General features: G+C 42.4%; 1 protein-coding gene across 1 annotated transcript in view; it reads left to right on the top strand.

Annotated features, from left to right (window-relative positions):
- Positions 1–24,776, top strand: part of GPC4 (glypican 4) — a 108,739-nt gene extending 83,963 nt beyond the window's left edge. The window contains exons 3-9 of the mRNA XM_019919063.3: positions 1,696–2,087; positions 14,784–14,949; positions 20,162–20,292; positions 20,386–20,532; positions 21,126–21,262; positions 21,925–22,100; positions 22,199–24,776. Coding sequence (XP_019774622.1) covers positions 1,696–2,087; positions 14,784–14,949; positions 20,162–20,292; positions 20,386–20,532; positions 21,126–21,262; positions 21,925–22,100; positions 22,199–22,401 — 1,352 coding nt within the window. The 3' untranslated portion in view covers positions 22,402–24,776. The remainder of the gene's footprint in view (positions 1–1,695; positions 2,088–14,783; positions 14,950–20,161; positions 20,293–20,385; positions 20,533–21,125; positions 21,263–21,924; positions 22,101–22,198) is intronic.
- Positions 24,777–25,590: the final 814 nt, after the last annotated feature.

The following is a 25,590-nucleotide window of genomic DNA, read 5'->3' on the forward strand; positions in this document are numbered from 1 at the left end:
CTGATGGCTAGTGAGAGGCAAAATGGGAGAAGTTTCATTGGCTAGAGTCTTGCTTCTCAAACTTTGGGGTATAGCAGAGTGCCAGATGGCTGGGTCCCACCCTCCAGAGTTTCTGATCCAGTAGGTTTAAGGTGGGGTCCAAGAACTTGTGTCCCAGTGGTGATGGTGTGTGCCCATGGAAGCGCACTCGAGAACCACTTGGGGTTTGGAGAGAATCAGAGGCCTTCCCGGCTACCTGATTTGAGTAACTCTTTTCATTATCATTCCCCTAGCTCCTTATGTACTTTCTGGCCTCCTTCCAGGGAGAGAACTTTGGTAAAAATGCCAGGCTGTGCAGTTGTAATGGGGATTTCCCTTTCTCTCGCTGAAGAAAACCCAGGAAATAAAAGGCAAACGGTAGAGAATGGTTTTGTAGCGCTATTGCATTTTGAGAAGATCACTTAATGTTCTGGCTTTGAAGGAATTGTCTTATTTTCCTTTCTGTTCCATGTTCAATTGGAGGCAGCTTCTTTCTTGATGTGGTCCTTATATTTTGCTTTGGTATTTATTACATTTCCTGCTTATAAACTTGATACCATGAGGTGTTTATTTTTATACCAGACAGAGTCTTTAAGAATGATTAATGTTGCAGATAGACTGTTAGCTCCTCTCTTCAGGGAACTCCCTGAGAAAAGCTTCAGGAGAAATTAATTTGACATTTGTATTTAAGAGAGTAAAGTCTTTAACATTTAGGCTGTGTGGGTATGCGGTGCCCAAAAAGTAAATCTGAAAAAACCCCAAAAAACACAGGTATTCTTTTTTTTCCCAGTTATTTTTCCATGTTATCTTAATCTCATGGTTTTACTGTATGAATCCTTTAGCAGCCCGAGGTCACCTTGGATATCCCAGTTTATACTAATGTCACAGGGAACACCTGAGAAGCTCTTTTCCTGCTTATGTGTGCTGTTTCATTCTGTTTCTTGGCCTCAAGCATTTCCCAGGCAGTTTTCTTATATGTCATGCAGATGTAAGGAGGAGAAAAGGAAAAAATAATCATGTCTAAGTAAACAGCATGTCTTGAAAACACCTGTCCTGGTGTCAGGTTACAATGAGGAGGCATTATCCACTTTGGTTTAGAATCTTTTTTTTTGCGGTACGGGGGCCTCTCACTGTTGCGGCCTCTCCCGCTGCGGAGCGCAGGCTCAGCGGCCATGGCTCACGGACCCAGCCGCTCCGCGGCATGTGGGATCTTCCCGGACCGGGGCACGAACCCGTGTCCCCTGCATCGGCAGGCGGACTCTCAACCACTGCGCCACTAGGGAAGCCCTGGTTTAGATTCTTATAGTAAAAAGTTCTAGGAAACCTCATGTTTTAGACTTTATGTATCCATTTTTATCCAGTTCTTTGTTTACCTTGTGACTAAATAAGAAAAAGGAGGGAGGGAGGGAGTCCTGAGAAGTTGTCTGTTTAAAGTTTCATTTTTTCCCCTCTTAGACATAGACACACGTGACTTTGTGACACAGGTTTCCTTTCATTGACAAACGATCAGAGATGCCAAATCCCCCCAGAGAAATCCACCTTATATACAAGCATGTTTTCCAATTTAATTTCAGTATTTTTTTTCCAGTTTTCAGATTTACCTGAAAAGCAAGCACTCTGTTATTGAATTACTGAGAACTCTTTCTTTTTTCCTTTCTTTTTTGGTTTTGTTTTTAGAATTCTTCAAAGAACTACTTGAAAATGCGGAGAAATCCCTGAATGACATGTTTGTGAAGACATATGGTCACTTGTACATGCAAAATTCCGAGCTATTTAAAGATCTCTTCGAAGAGTTGAAGCGCTACTATGTGGCAGGAAATGTGAACCTGGAAGAAATGCTGAATGACTTCTGGGCCCGCCTCCTGGAGCGGATGTTCCGCCTAGTGAACTCCCAGTACCACTTCACAGACGACTATCTGGAGTGCGTGAGCAAGTACACGGAGCAGCTGAAGCCCTTTGGAGATGTCCCTCGGAAACTGAAGCTCCAGGTCACTCGTGCATTTGTAGCAGCCCGCACTTTTGCTCAGGGCTTAGCAGTTGCAAGAGATGTAGTGAGCAAAGTCTCGGTGGTAAGTGCTGTTTGCATTCTGTGTTATTGTTTTCTTTTGTTTCACATTAAAAGAAAGTTTGGGAGATGTGGAAAAATAAGTCAGTAGAATTCCATTGTCTCAATAGCAATCGTCTTTTTCTTCTGTTCTTTTCTCATCTTTCTCTCCCCTCTTCTCTCCTACACTTCGTCCTGATACATGTGCATCATGTGGCTATAAACAATACGGCGATGAACATCTTCACGTATCAACATCATTCTTTCCTGTGGTTTCTTTGGTAACTATTCTTAGAAGCAGGATACGTGTTCACTTTGGAACCTTAATTTTATTTTTTTTTTATTTTTTTATTTTTTGCAGTACGCGGGCCTCTCACTGTCGTGGCCTCTCCCGTTGCGGAGCACGGGCTCCGGACACGCAGGCTCCGAGGCCATGGCTCACGGGCCCAGTCGCTCCGCGGCATGTGGGATCTTCCCGGACCGGGGCACGAACCCGTGTCCCCTGCACTGGCAGGCAGACTCTCAACCACTGCGCCACCAGGGAAGCCCTGGAACCTTAATTTTAAAAATGGATTTAGGGACTACCTTGGCCATCCAGTGGTTAAGACTCCATGCTTCCACTGCAGGGGGTAAGGGTTTGATTCCTAGTCCTGGAACTAAGATCCCACATGCTGTGAAGCCAAAAAAAAAAAAAACAAAAAAACTTTCAAAAACATGGATTTAATACCTCCATATTCTTTTCAGCTCTTATTCTGCTTCTCCTTCAGAGAAAGAAACATATACAGATAGACTCCACATTTGGTTGTTTTGAGTGACTCTGTTTGAGCCTGCTAATTACAGTCTAGAAAAGAATTTCACATCCATTACTGTACGTTTCCTTGTTAGAAGGTATACTCAGAGCCCTTTAGAAGACAGACCTTTCTATGACCATTAATGTGGACCACCTGCTCTTGACTTAATGGCTTTGTTTATAGAATTACCAGGAAAGAGAATGGAATTGTACTAGCAGGAGAAAGCAAATGAAATGAGCCACATTTTCCTCATTTGTAAATTAGAGGAATTGGACCAGACCAGTATTTTTCAGACTGTTCTTTGGAGCCAGCTAAGGAGGTACCTCCGGGGCCTCCTTGAGGAGAGATAAGGGAGACACAGGGTTCTTCTAGTGGACGAGACTCTGCATCTGTGCCTTTCTCTCCTGGCTGCACCAGGGAAGCTTTGCTTTCCTCAGTTGTATGTAGTAGGGTTTTGAACATGATTTCAAGGGGGAAAAGATTCTATGGCCCCTTCACTCCCCCCACCCCCCAAAAAAGATGAAATTTGAAAACCTTTTGAAGGCCTTTGCACCTCTCCCCTCTGTGACTCAACGCCAGTGAAGAAATAGAATATTCTGGAGCAAAGTTATCTTTGCAGGACTGATCTTAGTGCTGTTACCTTTAGGCCCTCAAAGGAAAAGCCAAATTTTAGCCCATTTGGTTGTTTTGAGGACTGGAGGACTGGTCAAAATACAAACTAGACAGTGATGCTAACAGTAAAATATAAATCCAGTGGCTTCTTAGAGAGTTCATTCAGATTTAGAGTAGCCATATAATTTATTGTCCAAACCAGGAGGTGCTTAAAAACAATTATGCCCAGATAACATGGGCAGACCAGGATTCATGGTCCCCCTAGCGAGGAATCTTACATTTACCAGAGTGAAGATAAAGAATTGTGTATTTTAAAAATTAGGTGCTTATTGGCTTATTGGCTGTCTCACTGGGAGATGTTAGTATTAGTTTGTTGGTTGCATTCCATTATTACAGTTGTGTGTGTGTGTTCCCATTTCCCAGCCATAAGCCATCAGGAAACAATTCATTACAGTACGTTTTTGTTCACTCCTTTTCCTCCTGATATTTTCATCATAAATTGCAAAAAAATAAAACAAAAAAAAATTGTTGGGGCATATGAGGGGTGGGTGGGAGCAAGTAGGGAGGTGATGGGTATAATTAAAGGAATAGTCGGAATCCTGAACTGCTGCCCCCACCTCTGCAACCATTATTAATCTTGGAGATGCTCGTGTCAGAGTCCCTAAACAATGCACAGTTAATCCAGATCAAAGTTAATTACATTGTAGTTCCCCTAACACATCTGCCCTCCTTCAGCAATTCCTCGCATTTATCCTAAGCTGAATAGGCAGAAAGGTGCTGCTTTTTCTTTTTTTGGTGGCGGGGGCGGGGGAGCTGCATTGGGACTTCGCTAATGCGCGCGGGCTTTCTCTAGTTGCGGCGAGCGGGGGCTACTGTTCGTTGCAGTGCATGGGCTTCTCATTGCGGTGGCTTCTTTGTTGCGGAGCACATGCTCTAGGTGCACAGGCTTCAGTAGTTGCGGCGCACTGGTTCAGCAGTTGTGGCTCGCAGGCTGTAGAGTGCAGGCTCAGTAGTTGTGGTGCACGGGCTTCGTTGCTCCGTGGCATGTGGGATCTTCCCGGACCAGGGATCAAACCCACGTCCCCTGCATTGGCAGGCGGATTCTTAACTGCTGCGCCACCAGGGGAGTCCATGCGTGCCCTGTGGTTTTGAACGTCTATGTGCGTGCCAAAGAGAAAAGCAAGGACTAGAACACCCTTTGCAAGTGTCTGAAAGTGGTTTCTTTACATTAACCATCCCCCCTCTGAGTTGATTCCTGGGGAAAAGGACCAGGCTGACACAAGCCTGCCACGGTGTTAGCCTCCCTTAGCCCCGTTGGCACCCCTTTAGAGAACTGAGATTCCAGAACCCCTAACTTGAGGGGGAAGGTGGTGGTCGAACCAAGGAAGCAGGTTAAAAGATTGAGGGCTAGAAGTCTAGTCCACGTTATGCCACCTCCCAGGGTAAATAAACACTCGAGGCTTCCCAGTATCGCATTCTTCTTGACATGGTTCCCAGAATTAACTGAGAACCAATAAGATTGGTTCACCACCAATAAGATTGGTGGCAAATCAATAAGATTGACTGTTCACCCTTACTTACCTGTGCAATAAAGAGTATGTGACCCATAAGGAAATAATCACAATTTCCAATGTTACTTTTGGTATGAATTTTTTTTTTTTTTTTTTGCGGTACGCGGGCCTCTCACTGTTGTGGCCTCTCCCGTTGCGGAGCACAGGCTCCAGATGCGCAGGCTCAGCGGCCATGGCTCACGGGCCCAGTCGCTCCACGGCATGTGGGATCTTCCCGGACCGGGGCAGGAACCTGTGTCCCCTGCATCGGCAGGCGGACTCTCAACCACTGCGTCACCAGGGAAGCCCTGGTATGAATTTTTTTAAAGCAAGAAAGAAATTTCTGTGTACCTTAGTTTTGTCAAGTTGTTTGAGAAAGTTAATTTCCAAATATGACCCTAAATTTTTGGAGAATTGATCCCTATTCTATATTCATTGTATTCCCATGTCTGCCTAAGAGTTGTTTGCGTCGTTATATGAGAATACAATGAATACAAGCTGTAGGGCTCAATTTACTTTCAGTAAAACATTACTTGCCAATTGTTTAGTGGAAAATACTGTTATGACTTAAATTTTTTTTATTATAGCTGATTTACAATGTTGTGTTAGTTTCTCGTGTACAGTTTCTCATTACACACACCCACACACACACTTTTTCATATTCTTTTCCATTATGGCTTATCACAGGATTTGAATATAGTTCCCTGTGCTCTACAGAGGACCTTGTTATTTATCCATATTACATATAGTAGTGTGTATCTTTTAATCCCAAACCCCTAATTTATCCCTCCCCCACCCCGTTCCCCTTTGGTAACCATAATTTTGTTTTCTATGTCTGTGAGTCTGTTTCTGCTTTGTAAATAAGTTCATTTGTGTCATCTTTTAGATTACATATAAAAGTGCTATCATATGGTATTTGTCTTTCTCTGTCTGACATACTTGACTTAATATGATAATCTCTAGGTCCATCCATTTTGCTCTAAATGGCATTATTTCATTCTCTTTTTATGGCTGAGTAGTGTTCTATTGTATACGTACCACATGTTCTTAAGCCATTTGTCTGTTGATGGACATTTAGGTTGCTTCCATGTCCCGGCTATTGTAAATAGTGCTGCTATGAACATTGGGGTGCCTGTATCTTTTTGAATTAGAATGTTTTTCTGGATATATGCCCAGGAGTGGGATTTTTGTATCACATGGTAACTATTTTTAGGTTGTTTTTTTTTTTTTTTTTTTTTTTTTGACGAACCTCCATACTGTTTTCCATAGTGGCTGCACTAATTTACATTCCCACCAACAGTGTAGGAGGGTTCCCTTTTCTCCACACCCCCTCCAACATTTTTTATTTGTAGACTTTCTAATGATGGCCATTCTGACTTGTGTGAGGTGATGCCTCATTGTAGTTTTGATTTGCATTTCTCTAATAATTAGTGATGTTGAGCATCTTTTCATGTGCCTATTGGCCATCTGTATATCTTTTTTGGAGAAATATGACTATTTTAAATGTTGTGTTTGTAATCGATAACTTTAAAAAATAATGTTTTGCTTTACCGCTGAGCATCTTCTTGACTTAAGGACTGACTTGAAATCAAACCCTTCCACTAGGTTGAGTTATATCTAAATTACATAATAATACGACACTCAAGCATCAAATCAGTTTCTAAAGATGCCAAAGCACAAATTATGTAAAAATCTATCATCAGTGTAATGTTTCTTTTTAGAAGGCTGGAAAGGAATACTTGCACATTTGAAAAAATATTCATTACATTCGTTTTTGGAGTATGAGTACCAGCTCAACAGAGATTTTAATTTAAGGTATAGTGGTATGGGAAAGACAGTAAATGATCTGGCTATGAAAAGCATATTTCAAATTGAACATGTTGAAAATAATCTACATTTGATTGAGAAAAATTAGTAAGCTCTAACAGTGTGGGGACCCAAGCAATGTTTTTTCATGTAGGAACTGTTGTCCAAATGTAGTTGACGGGTGGAACTGGAGCAACCCAAGAAATACATTCCTTCTTTTGGTGTCCAGTAGAATTAATTACCTTGGGCCTGAAAAAGACCCTTCAGGGTGGAGAACCTCACCCACTTCATCTACAAAGAAGGCTTTAAAGTCAACTATGAAAACCATTGTGGTCTTGGGACTAGTTATGCATACTTAACTCAGAGATGTTCACACTTTCTTTTCATGAGCAGATGCCCTGCTTCTCCAGTTTACTTTTGCAACAAAAGGGTTGCTGTTATTTGCTGAGCAATGATTTGATTATCACTAAACCTTTTAAAGGCTATTAGCACCAGCAAGCTTAACTGACTTCAGGAGAAACTCGCCTCTTACTTGAAGTATGCTTGCCTTGCTTCAGTTTTTCTGGGCGCAGACATCCAGTGATTTCAGCTTACTCCATTGAGCTTTGCAATTCAAACTTCAGAAAAGTCCCTTTAATTAGGAACAGATGGTTCACGAATACCCTGGTGCTACACATCTTTGTATTACTTATTCCATCTTTACTTGTCATGGTTCATGATACATTTCTTATTTACCTGCTAGCAGCAGCAGTTTTGCGTGGAAGGGTGAAGTCTGTTGTGGTCTTTCAAAAATGCACAAGTGGTTACATGCACCGTGAAAATTAATAGCTCCTATGCCAAAGAGAGTTGCATTCTCATGGTTTCAATTAACACTGACATAATGGGGCTGTGTCTATACCCCAACCCCAAACTCCGGGGACTGTAATTAGAAATCGGTGCCTTAGCCTTGTGATGTCTAAATGACTGTCCTGCCTTGAAAATGATTTCCATTGACCCCCCTTCATTGTTGTCTATTCGCAATGCCCCGACACCTACAAGAGTACTACACAAATTAGCTTACCATTTCCCCAAATCATTATGTCTATTTTTAAAAATGAGCAATACAAAAAGCTTTTAAGTGTAGATAGGTATTCAACATTTAATATTCTTTTTCACACGCAACCTTAAAGACTAGAATTGCAAAGAGGAAGGTGGGATATATATATATATGTATGTATATATATATTCTATACACTATAATACATACAGGGGTGGAGACATGGGGAAGGTAGGAGTGTGGGAAATGTCAAGGACTGAATACTCTCAAAACAATAATAGAGCCCTCTACAAGGGGGCGGATACAATGATGCTTCAACTTATCATAACTGAGTCTAATTTAAAACACAAGACTTATTTTCAAGCATTTATGCAGTTTCAGCTACAGTGTGGCTCCAAATATTCCTGAATGAATCCTAGCTTATTTTATATGTTTTGTTATGTGTTTAAAATCCTATTATCAGGGACATAGGAGAATCTCCACCTTCTTTCTTAGCACGTTTGTGTATTGAAATCAAACCGAGTTGGGAAGTTGTTGAATATACCCTTCACATCTCACAGCATGTTTGGGTTCCCTATCTTTTTCTTTTCTTTTTTTTCTTTTTAAAATTTTCTTTATTTCAGGCTGTGTTGCGTCTTCATTGCTGTGCGCAGGCTTTCTCCGGTTGCGGCGAGCGGTGGCCTCTCTTGTTGAAGAGCACGGGCTCTAGGCGCATGGGTTTCAGTAGTTGTGGCACACAGGCTCAGTAGTTGTGGCTCACAGGCTCTAGAGCACAGCCTCAGTAGTTGTGGTGCACGGGCTTAGTTGCTCTGCGGCATGTGGGATCTTCCCAGACCAGGGATCGAACCTGTGTCCCCTGCATTGGCAGGTGGATTCTTAACCACTGCACCACCAGGGAAGTCCCCTATCTCTTTCTTTGATAGTCCCCCTATCTCTTTCTTTGACCATAATTTGGGGAACGATTTCCTGTTATTTTTGTTGGGTGCTTATGTTACCAAGAACAGATAAAAATCTAGACCCTTTCTGTTTGTTTGGTACTATTGGCAGTGCAGGGGAAAAATGTTGTAGTGAATGTATGTTAGGAACTGGAAGAAACTAGAAGGAAATGTGTTTCTAACTTGAGTGCCGCATGTTGACTGCCATCACTGTGTAATGTGGCTGAAGGCTCATTCTGAATTACTGAAATGAGATCCAGGCTGTGTGAAGAGTTCTGTTCCAGGATTTCTCTTTTTTCAGGCGGCTTGCAGTAGTTTTTAATGTGGTGTTTGGAAAATGCAGGTTATTTGGTAGAAAGTCCCAATCTATATTAAGAGAGTCTTTGCAGAAAAAAGGACTTTTCTGCAAAGGCATTTTATAGCAGAAATGGAGTGCAGATGTCACGTTAAATTTATACCCCGAGGAACGCAGGAATGAGTATTTTTAAAAGAGTCTTAATAAGTTAAAAAGGAAATGAGGACCCCTCCCCCTCCACTGACTTTTACCATGAAACATAGACTAGCTCCTAAGATCTAAATTCTTTGTTACCTTACCATTTAGAAACACCTTAGTCAGTCTTGAAGGATTTCATAAGGCTTGGAAGTTGACTATTAATGTATTGTCATTATGCTCAATAACTCAGATTGATTTTGATTTGAGTTAATAAAGGAATATCGAGTCCAGATGATCCCTTTCTATCATACTGGTCCCCCAAAGTAAACAAATCAAGCCATCTCATTCTTCTGTAATTAATGTCAAAACCTTTCCCTTATATAAATAATATGCCACGTTCTAGTAGAAATTGATCATCTCTGCTACATTTAGCTGCAAGTTTTTCAAACTGTTAAAACTTTGGCAAAATATATAGTTTCCTGTTTTGTTCCAGTAACCTCTTTTCTCTTCGTGTCCAGCAGTGTTTACTTGAGCTTTTGAGTTGTGTCTACCTCTGGTGAATATTTTTTTTTCTCAACCCTGTAGCATGGGTTTCAGTACTTGTGGCACATAGGCTCAGTAGTTGTGGCTACTGAGTGCATTGAGTGCATAAGTCATTATTAAAAATTATTAAAATTATTATTAAAATTATTTAAAAATCCGTCATCTCATCCATAGTTGTCCAGTCAGATATCGTTCCATGTAGAACAGTTGCATCCTAACTTGCCCATCAACATAAAAACTGATTCATTTGGTCAATAAATTTGAAACCTGCAAATTCTCACTAGAAAATATCCAACCCCAGAGCTGAGGTATTCACTGTGTGTGGATACCCTATGTTAGATCTGCGAGCTATGCAGGAGGACCAGCCCCATGTGCTGCCCTTAAGGTTCCGATAGTCTGGCACTCAAAAGATATACATCAAGGAAATTGAGTGTACCTGCTCTAGGACAAAACTGCCCCATTTCAAATCTTGGCCATCTACTGGAAGCTGTTGTGTTTGTCCCTTAATCTCTTTAGGCCTCTGTTTCCTCATCTGTGAAACAAAATAATAATACTCATCTCCTATGATTATTTTGAAGCTTAAATGATTTAATACATATAAAGTACTTAGAACGGAGCCTGGCACATAGTAAGTACTCTATATCATATAAAGCAATAAAGTCCAATAAAAGCTGTCAGTAGAAAATTAATTCTGACATCGAACAGAATATTTTTCTCTTCAGTATTAACATCATGACCTTCATGATCATGAAACCATAGAAACTGAATAAGCATTTTCTGTCTGAGACCATTAACCCATTCTTTATGTCAGTGGTTCAAAGGAGGAAGGGAAGTGTGTACAGTTTTCCTTTTCCTGTTTTTTCTAAATATCATTTTGAGAAATACTTTTGAATTGCTAAGTGAGGTCCGAAAAATCTGACTTTTATAAAAGCAACCATAATTAACCCCTGCCCGACTCCTCCCCCAGCCCCAAGGATTCTGGAAGTCACATCTGGGCTCAACAGACCCTTCTAAATAAAAGGAAAACATATCAAACATTAGTCAAGACCTGTGACCCAAAGGAATAATCGGATTGATCATTTTAAGTGGCACGGCATGCCATAGAGAATCAGTACGTAAGTGAGGATTAAAGCAAGGTCTTAGAACATGGTTGCCCATTTTGTTAATCCCCATGTGGCATGATCTACCACTGAGTCTTGGGTCTTCTGGTATAAATTATTTCAGTAACTAAGTTATTTGAGGACTTGAGAGAAGTGATTGATTTTGAGTGTTACGAGGGAGTAGAATGTGAGTGAAGTTGAATTTATATTCAAAATTATTAAATCCCCAGAACACAGTATGACTTCGTCTACTATTATATCTGCTTTCGGGTGAAAGGTTTGCCCCTGGCATGGTGGAGAGACCGTCGAGAGCTTGTAATGGAGTACCCTTGAGGGCCTGGTATATCATGACATGACAGCGAGAGCCATCACTGGATCAAGGAGATGCTAGATTTTACCAGAAACTCCACAGGAGAATTTAAATTGAAGTACTGTATACTATTAGGCTTTTTCTTCCCAGTGCAATAGTATTCCTTTGGCTTGTTGACCAACCTACATGGCTCTTTACCCAGAAGCCATAGACGATTCCAAAAGAGAGACAGCCATTTTGTTTGCCCACTGGGGTAGTCCAGAGTCAGAAAGGAGAGCTGGGCCTTAGTACTCTGTGTTCACCATCCTGAACTTGGTCAGGTCAGTGAGAATGGGGACCCAAGACCTGGGGGGTAGTCTCATCACTTCTTCTGGGGGAGTGAGCATTGCAGGGGACCCCTATTTCTTTAGTTCTCATGACTGTTTTAAAAGCCTTTGTCTTTCTACTTTATCCCACACAAGGGGTTTATTTCCCAGGTTCTGAATTCCCTTCATGTAAAAAACACTGCATGGTAGTCTGATCAGTGGTTGTGAGACGAAAGACAGATTTTCTCTAACTTTGGTATTTCATATGTCCTTTCTCATCCCGGTTTTCTTATAACTTCCCCAGTTCTGGTATTATTTAGTGTTTCCATAGCATGTTATTGCTGAGTTCCTTGTGATCATTTTTAGTAGTTACACAACAAATCATGTGCAGAACATGAGCCCGTACTTAGCCAAAGAATGAAATGGAAAAACTCCGCCAAACCCAGCTTCATAATCTTCCTTTAATAAAACTCTACTGTGTCATTTGGTTTGGTCTCTCTTTTAAAACTTGAGGCTCCAGCAACCTATTTTAGGATACTCCTGTAAGGCCTACTGCATAAATGATTTGACTTACAGTTGAACCAAGGATGTAGTGAACCCCATCGTAGAGTTAAAAAAGAGAAAGAAAGGGAAAGGACTTCTTTGGCCAAAAGCGTTTCTCGAGCACAGTTGTGGAGTTTAAAATTTTTGCTTATTTCCAAAAGGTCTACACCATTTGGAAATTTCTTTGTGTTTTCTAGGACAGGTCCCATAGTCTAGAAATTCCTACTTGCCTTGCTACCTAGTCACAAATGCATTCCAGAATAATCCCTGGCACATAGTAGGTGCTCAGTAACTGCTTGTTGACATGTTAACTTTTTACATTGTTTTCTCGCACGAATCATTGTTTCCTGATAAGCATCATAATAAAAAAACGCCATGCGCTAACCTGGTTTTCACAGGCATTTTCATAATAACTCTTTACCTCTCCAGAATCCAGCCATTTTGGCAATCTCACCAATGTGGAACCTAATTTAAGATAAAGCAGAAAACTACCGATGCTTAAGATTCGAGTTTCATAAATTCAGTTTAAAGAGGCAGGGACACATGATATATGTGGGCAGTCGTTTCAGTGTTTGCTAAGGTGCAGTGCTGGAGTCATATGCAGTGAGGTGGCTGCGCACAAGTCAGTTATTCTCTTTGGCTTTGGTTTTCTCATCCCTCAAATGTGAGAGCTGTACTCGGTGATCTCTAGGGCCCCTTCCAACTTCTATGAATGTCTGGCCACCTCCTCTCTCCAGGCCTGTTTGTTCCTCTGTCCAGTGAGGGGGTGGGAAAGTATCAAAGTCCTAACTCTCTGTGACTTTAAAGGCATGCTCTTGTTGCTGTCCAGGAAACCTAGCTATCCAGATCGGCTATTCCTCCAGGGCATTGTTTAGCCAAGATTTTACTGTACGTTAATACATAGTTAAAAGGACTAATTTACTGCCTAGGAAAACATTTGGCACTGGTTAAAACTGTGGAAAAGTCCTAATTGTTCGCAGGGAACCCTGACTTCGGTGTATACAACTACCGTCCTGTTGGATGTACCTCCCCCTTTTAGGCTAGAGTTCTGTTTGAGATAAGAGGGTGTGTGTGTGTACATCAGATAGGAGCCTAACAGTGTGAAGTTTTTCTTCTGATGGTGCTAATCTCCCATTCCTGTCCCTAAGGCTACTGTTGATAAGTGGTATCCAAAGTTACGCTCCAGAGCAGGTGAAGTGCACTGCTGGACTGCCCTGCATCCCAGCTTCTGTTCCCTGCGGTGGTATCTGCTTTCAGAAGTCTCTGTTTGCAGAGCTGGTTGGTACTGATAGAGAGGAATGCACTAATCCTCTGATATTGACTCCAAAAGGGGAGGGTGGCGCAGAGAGAATGACAACACAGGAACTCTTGGGGAGCTGCCAGCTTGTGATCCTGGCCATGATCCTTTCTAAGCATTGATGGAAATGAGTGACAGGATGGGATCGGCTCTTCTATGCCCAAGACAATTGCACCCTATAGAAGTGCAATTGAAAGGCCAAACAATTGAAGAAAGATGAAACCAAGTCTCATTTCTCTATAGAGGACGCCTAGCCCAATCCGTCTTCGGTGCCACCTTCATCCTTGCCTCTTCCTTTGCTCGTGAACTTTCAGTAGCTCCCTGTGTCCTGCCATATGGTGTCTTGATTTCTGCCTGGTTTTCAATCCCCTTTACTGTCCGGTCACATACACAGCCCTTCCTGTACTCAGCCAACCTTATTTCCCATAATTCCTCAACCCCGTTCTAAGATTCCACGGTCTGCTCAGTACCATGTATGCTTTTGTTCATTTCATTCTTCCTAACGGCGATGTTCTCCCTTCATCTGATCATTGAAATCCAACCCCTTCTGATTAGCGGATGCAAACTATTATATGTAGGATGGATAAACAACAGGATCCTATTATACAGCACAGGGAACTATAGTCAATGTCCTGTGATAAATCATAATGGAAAAGAATAGGAAAAAGAATATAAATATGAGTCACTTTGCTGTACAGCAGAAATTAAACACAGCATTGTAAACCAACTCTACTTTAATGAAAATTTTAAAAATAAATAAATCAATCCAACCCCTTCTTCAGAATTTAACTGAAGTCCCACCTCTTCATCAAGTGTTCCCTGAGCACTCTATGCTATACTGCTCCCAAGCCTGGACGGCCTTCACAGAACCCCAGGTTCAAATTTATTCACATTCTTCCCTGTAGGATACATTAATTTTGTCTTCTGTGCAGCTGTTGGCACAGAAGGGAGTACACACGAGGTACCCTTCTAAACGACTGGGGGCTTACGTGTGAAAGGGCAGTCTTGTAGTCAATGTGTCTGAAGAGAAGATGTGCTTGAGTTCCAGTCTGGGAAGGCAAACACGCTGATGGGAGAGGCCACAGCTGGCTATGGATGGCGGGCAGGTAAAGACCACCTCTACTACTGCGTCTTACGGTGATCCTGGAAATTTATTCGTAAAAGGACTTTGAAATCGTTGAGCCGTTTAAAATGAGTGCGAGTAGTTGAGCCTGTGTGTGATATGCAACTTTGTTGTTTAAGGTAATTCAGTGTTCATCCCTACCTCCACCTTCTTCCCAGCATACCCCTTTTCTTTATCTAATTTTGCTCTTCAGGAAGCAAGCCAGGCCTGCTAAATGTGACCCATCACGACTCATTCTTAAGGGAAGTTCATGGCCAAGCCTTCAAAGTCAACTTGATAGACTTGCAATTGCTGTGTCTATCTTTGCCCCACCGTTGTTTTTTCTTCTCCCAATTAGGTAAATCCCACAGCCCAGTGTACCCATGCCCTGTTGAAGATGATCTACTGCTCCCACTGCCAAGGTCTCGTGACTGTGAAACCCTGTTACAACTACTGCTCCAACATCATGAGAGGCTGTTTGGCCAACCAAGGGGATCTTGATTTCGAGTGGAACAATTTCATAGGTGAGCAGGCGATTAATGTATTTCTGTTGCTATTGATTGCTAAGCTTCTGCCACAAGGAATGTTTTATTTATTTTTTAATTAAAAAAAATTTTTTTTTTGGCCACGCCACGTGGCTTGCGGGATCTTAGTTCCCCGACCAGGGATTGAACCCAGGCCCTGGCAATGAAAGCGCAGAGTCCTAACCACCGGACCGCCAGGGAATTCCCTAAGGAATGTTTTAATTGTCAGTGATGAAATTTCTGTTCGTTATGTAGTGTTTGCCAGAGTTCTAACTGTACTCAGAGTTCACACCACTCTACAGGTAAATGTTGCCTTGAACTAATGGTGGCATTTCCGAAGACATTAGACAGACATTAGACGCAGCGAATACCAACTTTTAATAACAAGAAAGTGATTTTTTGACATTTTCCCCCTAAAGGTCAGTTTTAGTTCTGCATCATAGGCTGGTATCCATGTAAATGCTGGAGTACAGCCACCACTGAGCTGTGAAAGCGGCTTTTCAAATGTTATATCTGTTACATTGCAACCAAATCTGCAAACGGCCAGATACCCATTGGGTATTTGGATCAGGTGCAATCTGATTGTGGAAATGTAAGGGTTATGTTTCTGTAGAGATTTAACAATCACAGACTGCTCTGGTGAGAATGGAAGGACTTTTGTCCTGATAATTTTAGAGGTCAATGTTCTCGTCTACACCTAAAACTTAGAAAACCATTACTGGGAACCCAGACACCAATGGAAGTAAAGTGGCCTGTTTCTAAGAATGTTAATTATGTGGGAAGGGACAAATTATGGATGATTGAAATATCCAGTCATCGACTCCCTCGATGCCTGCTTAATGCATAATGGGAATCCCGGAATGTTAGTCGCAGTTGTTGAAGCTGCTAGTGGTGGTGGGGCTTCACCCACGTACTATCAGCACCCCAAAACAAACTCAGGTTTTTCTCCCATACCCAGCCACATTTACGTAATTGTAGAATTTGAGTGTCTTTGTAAGCACCTATTTTTCACTTACTTGTCCACATCATGGGAACATGTACGCAATTTGCTGAGGGTTTTTTGGGGGAGGGGAATGCGGGGATTGGAGCCGGGGAATGCTGTTTAGTCTGCATGAGAGCTGATTACCATATTAACTCCGAAAGTGCATCAATAAATTGGCTCCAACAGATTCTTGAGAACACTGACACAAGGGGAAAAAAAAGATGTGAATATCAAACGCTTCGGCACAATTGTAGCCTAAATAGCTCAAAGCTAGAAGACCTGAAAAAATCTTCCACACACAGAAAAGCCGAATCCCATGAAAGGGAAGGCGTAAGACCAGTCAACACACACACGCACAAATGGCCCATCATGCCCAGAAAGAAGCCATGGGAGAAATTGTTGCCGGAAAATATTTCCCATGGAAATAATAAGCCCATGGCGTTTCTAGATCTAAAGTTGAAAAGTTTTTTTCTTCCTCTCTTTTTTAATCCCACTCTCACCCCCACCCCAAATGTCAAGTTTGCAGCTCACTTTTGCTAAATTCATTTTTAAACAACAAGATGGTTTGCCTTTTCGCTTTCCCCTGTAACATCTAATGCACTAGTTCTCTGGGCAGAGCTGTAGCGTTTGCTATACAGTAGCAACAATGTCTGGTGACAATGATCTAGTTTGGGTAACTTTTCTACAGGCATATCAGGAATGAGGTACACTATTCTGTTCTTCTAATGTGTCTGACAGAAACTATAACTCAGAAACTCGTCTTAAAATACAAATTCTTCTACATATTTTTTCCAAGAGTCTGCAGGTCCATATTTAAAACCATACTCTGGCTTGCTTAATTAACGTCTTCAACCAGGTACTCCAAATCAAGGAGGACTTCCCTTGCTGCCACTATTCTCGCTGTGTGTTTTACAAATTACATTTGTTATCTTTGATGAAACAAAAATTCAACCCAAGTGGAAATTGGTAGGATTTCAGAATCAATTTTCTTCAGTTATTTTAAGTGATGCTTTCTGGAGGGAGGAGGAATATAATTATATCTAAGCTTCATTTTTAATGGGTGTTTTATTATTTATTTCTAATAAGCTGATATAAAAGGCCAGGAGTAATAGACATTGTTAATCTCCAGTGCTTTTTCGTGGATTTTCACAAGGGTTTAATTTGCTCTGTGGTTATAGAATTCAGTCCCAATTTACATACCTTTACCATAAGTTCTTTTTTTTTTCTTTGCAAGGAATTTTCCCCCCCTTAAAATGACTGCAGTTAATGAATGGGCAAGGGATTTTTTCCCCACTTCTTTACATCAGATGTTGGGGTTAAGTCGGGAAACTGCCTTTTGTTCATCCAGTCGGGTCGCGAGGCTGAAGATTGGGTTTCTGATTATCGGCGGCACAGTGCAAGAGGAATCGCTTTCTCTAGTGAGAAGGGGCTGCTTTGTTGCCCGGGTGGCGGGGGGCGTGTCCTGAGCACTAAACTCCTGCAGTTGGACTAGACCCTTTGAAGAGACTAAGGATGAGTTTTCCAACTCTGCCTTCTTGCTGCCGAGCCCTCGTGTCCCTCTCTTGAACTGTACCTATTAAACTGTCGTCCAGCTTTATCAAGGTGGATCCGAATAGTCAAAACACCTTGGACTTGGCTTCGTAAGAGGTTGGTTACAGGAGACCTTCTTTTTGAAAAATACTCCCACCACCACCACCACCACGAAAGTCAGTTTCTGGGAAATCATAAATTATGGGTAGGTGCACCTTGCTGTCCGTCGCATACTGCCATCGTGGTAACATTCATCTGGCTCCTGGCCACCCTTATGAACATCCCATGTTTGCTGCCACTGGGAATTTAGTATGAGGGGGTCGGGATTGCCGGCTGGGACGTCAGCCAGTTCCTGGCAAGAGGCAGGAGCCGGTCAGATACCCCGCAAAGGGAGACCTGCAGCCTAGATCCATCAGAAGCAACAACACCGGACCAGCCATCGTGGGACTCCTCTCGGGGCTTCTCATCAGGGCCGTCCGCTTCTATGGAGGCGCCCACTGGATAGCCAGGCAGGACTTGCCCTGGGGCTGAGGGGCGGCTTTGGCTCCCGGGTTGCAGCCTCCAGGCGGACCACAGCCTCGCTCGCATTCTTCAGTCTCGGGGACGTGCAACGCCGTGGCAGCGGCGCGACAAGGGCCCGGCCCCTCTCCCTTCCCAGGGCCTTGTGCACAGCCGGCAGGCCTGGAGTTGACAAAGACACCAAACAGCCAGAAGAATTGGGGTTTATGTTCCCTTTCACGAACACACGAACACGTTCACGATCTGGCCTTTCCTTGCCACTAGGGGAATAAGTAGTGACGAGGTGCGCCGTTTCCTTCCTGTTGAAACCTCTGTGTTTGAGATGTTTATGGTCTGTCCCTTCATAACATTTTTCTCTGGAGCCAGCAACTCCTTCTCGGCTCTGAAGGCATGTGCTCTCTGGACGTGGCAGCCCTGATGCTTCGACAATGATGAACACGTTTAGGTTGTGCGCCACTTGTTTACAAAAGTCCCCTTTTGCTAGCACATCAAACGCATTTTTCCTCTCCTCGAGCACAATGGTATATTCATGCTGGCAGCCTTTCCTTAGAGGTTGGAAGTGTCAGTTTATTGGCGCTTGCCACAATGCAACCTGAAACTTCATTTGTTATGACTTTCAAAAATATTGCATTGCACGGACATCTATTCGTGGTTTGTGACATCGGAACTGTAGTTGAAAGAAATGAGCCCGTGCTTTAAAATGTTGGGTTGCATTTGTTCTCGGGGGAAGGTGAAAGGTCGCTGACCAGATTTGGGTTCACTGATCTGCTGATGCCAGAACTCCTTTCCCAGCGAGCTCGGGTAGAAGTTCAGCTGTGGCCTGCGCTTTGAGAGAGACACACCATCTTCTAGAAACTCGCCCTTCTTTCTGGCAGCTGTCCTTGGACTACCTGAAGGCTGTGGAGAATGTGAGACTAACTCTCCTTTAAGGGGAAAGAACAAGTTTAAAAGTTCACTGCGTGTCATGAATGAGGCATCCTTTTTCTCATTTGGAGATTACCTTTCCAATTTCTTCTAATTTTACACAATAAGTATCAGGGAAAAATACTAAATCGCATAATCCCAAGAACCATGGATGACAAGAAAACCCATACAGTGCTTTTCATTTAAGAGATTCAATGTGTCCTAAAAAATTCTAGACTCCTCCAAAATGAAAAAAAAAATTCTAGACTCCTCCAAAATGAAAAAGTGATTTCCAGAGTAATTAGTGAAGACTCATATTGTGAACACATGGATTTTGCGCCCTGTCTTGGGTTGTCTTTTCATTTGAATAAAAAGAGGTACAGGGCTTCCCTGGTGGCGCAGTGGTTGAGAGTCCGCCTGCCGATGCAGGGGGCGTGGGTTCGTGCCCCGGTCCGGGAAGATCCCACATGCCGCGGAGCGGCTGGGCCCGTGAGCCATGGCCGCTGAGCCTGCGCGTCCGGAGCCTGTGCTCCGCAACAGGAGAGGCCGCAACAGTGAGAGGCCCATGTACCACCAAAAAAAAAAAAAAAAAAAAAAAAGTACATGTTTTTGCTTTAAAATAACTCAAGACCCTTGTATTTGAAATGGGAAGTTTATCTTAATACAAAAATTGCATTTCTCAAAATGTCATTATTTGAAAGATCATTAGAGTTCCTAGGAGCACTTTCATTTGTATTTTCTAACTGTGCACTCAAGGATCTGAGAGGGTTTCATTTAAAAAATGAAAGAAAAGAATTGGTATGCCGGGATTCGAACTGATTTATGTTTTTGACGCTTGTAAATGGAACATGAAATGAGAAGATCCGTGGAGGTCTCTGGGAGAACGGGAATGTTATTCTGCTTCCAGCCTTAGGTTTGTCAGCTGGGAGCTAGCTCAGAGCCGTACAACGACAGCCACTGACACGTGGAGGGATGAATAATCAGTGTGTTAGAAGGTTCCCGATTGGGTTTCCTCGCTGTGGAATAAAGCCTTCGTCTGGTCACTTCACACTCTAGAGAGCTAGTGGTACATACTGACTGAATGAAGTTCTGTGTCATAGAAATAGATCTAAAAGCATGAATTAATGATGATCATGCCTCGCCCTCCCCCCCCCCCAGCACCCCCCCCCACCCCACCCAAGGGAATCAAAGACAGTAAAGTAATCAGACTGATCACTCAAGGCCAAGCTAATGATTTCCTTTGTATGCTGTATTGTTCTGCCCCAAACCTCATGTTAGATGCTATGCTGATGGTGGCCGAGAGGTTAGAGGGTCCTTTCAACATTGAATCGGTCATGGATCCCATCGATGTGAAGATTTCGGATGCTATTATGAACATGCAGGAGAACAGCGTGCAGGTGTCTCAGAAGGTAAGGAAGGCCGGGTCCTGGAAAGGAGAGGACGGGGCCCGCTCCAGCCTGCGATGTCACTTCCATCACGTGACCACACTTATGCCAATACAGGTTTTCCAGGGATGTGGACCCCCTAAGCCTCTCCCAGCTGGTCGGATTTCCCGTTCCATCTCTGAAAGTGCCTTCAGTGCCCGCTTCAGACCCTTTCACCCCGAGGAGCGCCCAACCACAGCAGCTGGCACTAGTTTGGACCGACTGGTGAGCACTTTGGCAGGAATGGCCGTGTTTAAATGACAAAGAACTGAAAACATTTGCTCCAAATGCATCTTTATTTGGGACGCTTCCAACTGTTGGGTCTTTTCAAGTGAAAGTTTTCCAGCAACTTTGCACAGGGATGTCAGTGAATCTGCCTCTTTGATTCCCTAGCTCAGAAATTTCATCCGTAGGCTAACAAATGGGGTGTGCCGAGGCATATCTGAACACCTGCCTTTTGTTTCACAGTGTGGGTAACACATAGGTTGGATCCTGAGTTATAAAAGCCCGCGAGAAGAGACTGTGTCGTATCAGTGTATCTCCGGGGTGTGAGACCCGGTGGGCCTCAGATGGCGGTTCTAATGGAGAGCGAGAATGGACGGTGGATCTAGGCACTAGGCAACATTGTTTTCACAGAGCTTCTATTTCACCTGTTAATTCTTTGGGTGATTTTATACATTTTACATATCAGTGTGATCTGCATTTTTCTCTTCTGACTACGGAGAGACTCTGAGATACTTTACAGTGATGAAAAGGGCACATGTGGAGGTGGGTTTGGGGGTTTTACAGAGGTCTCTTTTTCTCTCTTTCTTAATGAGGTTACTGATGTCAAGGAGAAACTGAAGCAGGCCAAGAAGTTCTGGTCCTCTCTTCCTAGTAACGTCTGCAACGATGAGAGGATGGCTGCAGGAAACGGCAATGAGGATGACTGCTGGAATGGAAAAGGCAAAAGCAGGTTAGCCTCCATCGAACGGGTGTGCAATCTCTCCCTTCCTAGATGCCCGGAGACCTTTCAGAGAAGGTTTGCTCAGTTGTTTAGTCGAGGCAGCATGAAGCATTTCACAAGTAGGTGGCAACAACATGGAAGGCTTCTAGACATTCTTAGGAATTGGCTCTGCTGTAGAAGTGTCAGGAAGGCCCCCAGCTACTTGCAAAGAGTTCTGGGTCAAAGGTTTGTGACAGTGGTTATAAGCTGGTGTTACAGCTGCAATGAGGGATTGAGCGGTTTTAATAGTGTCATTATTTTTAATGTTTTATACCTGTGGTCCTGTGCTCGATGGCCTGGCCTCATAAAGTACCAGTTCTCCAAGGGTCTCATTCTCTTACTTGACGATGCTCTGTGTCCCTCCCCTACATACTCAGTAAGTTAGACAAGTACCCACTTCACTCTGACCCACCAACCTCCACGAAATGGGTAGTTTTCAAAAAAGGTCACAGTCAGATTGGAGAAACATAATGTATACCCAGGAAAAGGAGAGGTTCAAGTTATTTGAAAGGCAAGCACTTGCATTTCATTGCACTCCGTGGAAAATGCTAGAACCTAGGCAGGAATCTTTGACTGTCTTCTGTAACTTTTTGTTTTACTGATCATGTGAATGGGGTCATTCCTCATTGCAGGTACCTGTTTGCAGTGACAGGAAACGGATTAGCCAACCAGGGCAATAATCCGGAGGTCCAGGTTGACACCAGCAAACCGGACATACTGATCCTTCGTCAAATCATGGCCCTTCGAGTTATGACCAGTAAAATGAAGAATGCTTATAATGGGAATGATGTGGACTTCTTTGATATCAGTAAGCATTTGTGCTTCTAAAGGACAAATTGTTATATACCTTGTGATGAGAAGCAGCGGAGTGAAATCTCTATTCCATTGTTTTTTTTTCAAAAATAGGTGATGAGAGCAGTGGAGAAGGAAGTGGAAGCGGATGTGAGTATCAGCAGTGCCCTTCGGAGTTTGAGTATAACGCAACTGACCACTCTGGGAAGAGCGTCAGCGATAAAGCCAGCAGCGCTGGGGTCCCCGCTGGGGCCCGGCCCTACCTCCTCACTGTCTTCTGCATCTTGTCCCTGGTTATGCAGGGAGAATGGAGATAATTCTCAACCTTAGAGAAGAAGTGTTCATCATCAAAAAGGCACCGGTTATCACTTTTATACCATCCTAGTGACTTTGCTTTTTAAATGAATGGACAACAATGTACAGTTTTTACTATGTGGCCACTGGTTTAAAAGATGCTGACTTTGTTTTTTCATTCAGTTTTGCGGGAAAAGGGGATTTGTACGTAAGGTCGGTCCTGCTTCCTCAGAATCATGTTAAATGTGGCTAACAGTGTAGGTACAGAACTGTAGTTAGTTGTGCATTTGTGATTTTTATCACTCTGTTTGTTTGTTTTTTTTTGTTTTTGTTCTGTTTGTTTGTGGGTTTTTTTTTTCTTCTTCAATACGGTCTCACCTTGTTTCTTACAAGAAAACCAGGGTCCTTTCTTGGCATGTAACATGTACGTATCTCTGAAATATTCAATAGCTGTACAGAAGCAGGTTTTATTTATCATGTTACCTTATTAAAAGAAAAAGCCCAACAAGCAGTAAAATTGCCATTTATCCCTGTTGTTTTTAGTTGCCTTATCTGGAGAGAAGAGGAGGTCATTTTAAAAATGTTTATTAAGTTAGGACAGAATGTGAAGGCGCAAGGGGGCTTCTGAGTCACTTGTCAGGTTGTATTCGAACATCAATACAAGAAGAAGGTTATACTTCATTTATAGCTGGTGACTGGAAGAGACTGCAGACTACCCATTTTGGTTGAGTTGGATTGTATAAACTAAGATCACAGGTCCATTTCTTGAAGCCGCTTAAAGTGTAGTCCATCTAGAAGATTCCTGTTGCATTCTCCCTCGAAAGATATAAGGCATGCAGGATATCGTAGTTATCACCTGTTCACACTTAGTTTGGGGGTGGGTTTGGTTTGGTTTGGTTTTTTTATCCAGGCAAGTGAGCACGCCCACCGTTTGCTGGTCTTCATGTCCACACTTGACCCTCCTTGAATTGATATCCCAACAATCTCATTTGGTCCTTCTTGTTGCAGATTTCAACCCCGGTCATATAGAGGGAGCTGTCTGGGGGCTAGCCAGAACTGGGGTACAGCCTGGGCTCAGGGAGTAACTATCAACACTCAAGCAAAGTTTTCGTCCGAGCAGGTGTATTTGTGTTTGTTTTTGGATCCCAGGGTTTTTTTTTTTTTTTAAAAAGAGATTTAAGGTGTCTTATTTGAGTCTTTTTCTCTCCCAGCCCCGTCTGATCGGAAAGGCAAGGGTCTTGCCATGCATGGTTCACAGCTGTGTGCTACCCTATCAGGCAAGCAGCCCACTTGGGGAGATCTGAGCGTCCAGATTGTTTTTCATGTGTTGTCAGGATTTGGCGGGGGGCGGGGAAGGAGTCGGAGTAGGTAGAGCTGAGAAGACCACATCTTAGTGATGACCTTTAGCCGCTCGGGTGAACGGGCAAAGGCCATTATCTCTTGTCCCAGGCCAAAGAGTAAGTAAGCACTGCCTTGGCCCCTTTGGAGCCCTTTCTTTCCTTGAGTCCTTACCAAATGGCAGCCCATAAAACTATGAGAATGTAACAAAACTACGTTAAAAAGAGTTCCCAGAAGTCTTCAGAAAGAATCACGCTCTGCAAGTCTCTTCCTGCTTTAGACAGCCATTAAGATCCCAACCAATTCCACGGAAGCTGAAACCCACAGAGAGGTTGTTTGTGTTATTGTTTAATCTTCAGTTGTAAGAGTAATTCTCTATTTTTATATTGAAACATAATTACTTGATAGCTCAGGGTCTACATTTCCTTCAACTTTTTACACCAAATTCTGTAGAATGGACAAAATGGAATATTGGGGGCTGTTGTCAACAGAGGCTTAATTTTATTAGAAGTAGCCAGTTATTTATTAAAGCATGATGTTAATAAAATAGGCATATTCTGGCTGGTGTGTATAAGTGTTTTGTTCTTTTATTTTTTTAAACAAATCACAGAAGACATAAAATTGAAAAGGCGCTCCATTTATGTATGAGGAAAAATTGATTGTAAATAGCTAAGCTGCCTTGTGAGAACTTGGAAAATGTGCTGATACTTAGTAACTACCTCAGTTGTGAGGAATTTCCTTTTTAGCTTAGACTGCTATTATTTTTACTTGGTAGAAATGAATCTGGTCTCCAAAATGTGGCTCAAAGAGTTATCCCCATAGACGTTGTTAGATTGTTTTTTAATTTAAAACCTTGAACTCTGCCCAGCTGTTTTCTTTCAGTCAAGTTCTCGAAACCAATAACATTTTCCGAATTAAATATTCTTGAAGGTTCTTCTGGAGTCTAACTGATTTGTTTTCTTTCTTTGCATTTTTTTTCCTGTTACTCTGTTATTATTTAAATTGTCTCTTGCTTTTGAACTTGAATATGAAATAAACAAATCCTAGACTTTTCCACTCAGGTCTGACTGGATAACTCTTGGCTTCTAACCAGCTGGCAGGCTCACACCCCCACACCCTCCCCAAAACAGGAATAAAGGCAAGTTGAATATTTTAAAACCTAAGAGTTTAGCATATGAGGTAGAAAAAAGCTTTGTGAGGAGACCTTACTTTTCCAAAGCCTCAGTTAATAGCACGTGAAGGGTTCGTGCTTTACAAAGTCGTTTCTCATCTGTACCTTAAGAAACAACATTTTACGACACTTAGATTTGTACTTTATTTCAAAAAGTCAGTAATTAGCACCTATGATTTTGATAAAACCATACAAACAATTGACTTAAATTTTTGAACTTTAGTTCCTGAGTGTTAGAAACCTAACAGTTTGCAGGTAATTTTTTACGAAAATTAACAGTTAAATTTTTGAAGTAAAATGTATCATATGCGATGACAGAACCAGAATAAAAATAGGTATAGATGGTGCTACACAAAATTCTACTTGCCCTTTTGTGTTGGCAGACTATGTCCATTTGCATAGCTAAAAGGTAGTATGTTAATAACTACTACAGGAAGCCTCTGTGTGTGTGTGTGTGTGTGTGTGTGTGTGCACTCACTCTCAAGCAAATACCAGACTACCAAATACAACTTTCTTTTTTGAAATAAAAAAGCACTGAGAAGTTTCTTCCAACTTAAAGCTTAGTGGGAAAAATATAATTCGGCCTTCCGTGATACATTATACTTTAAAAGTTCAGTTTCCACTTTTAAACTCCTTATTATTTTCTTGTAAAAATCCTTTTTATATATGTGAAAAATACCTGAAAGATAACCTGGTAATATAG

This window comes from Tursiops truncatus, chromosome X (genome assembly GCF_011762595.2).
Source record: "Tursiops truncatus isolate mTurTru1 chromosome X, mTurTru1.mat.Y, whole genome shotgun sequence".
Classification (NCBI taxonomy): Eukaryota; Metazoa; Chordata; class Mammalia; order Artiodactyla; family Delphinidae; genus Tursiops; species Tursiops truncatus.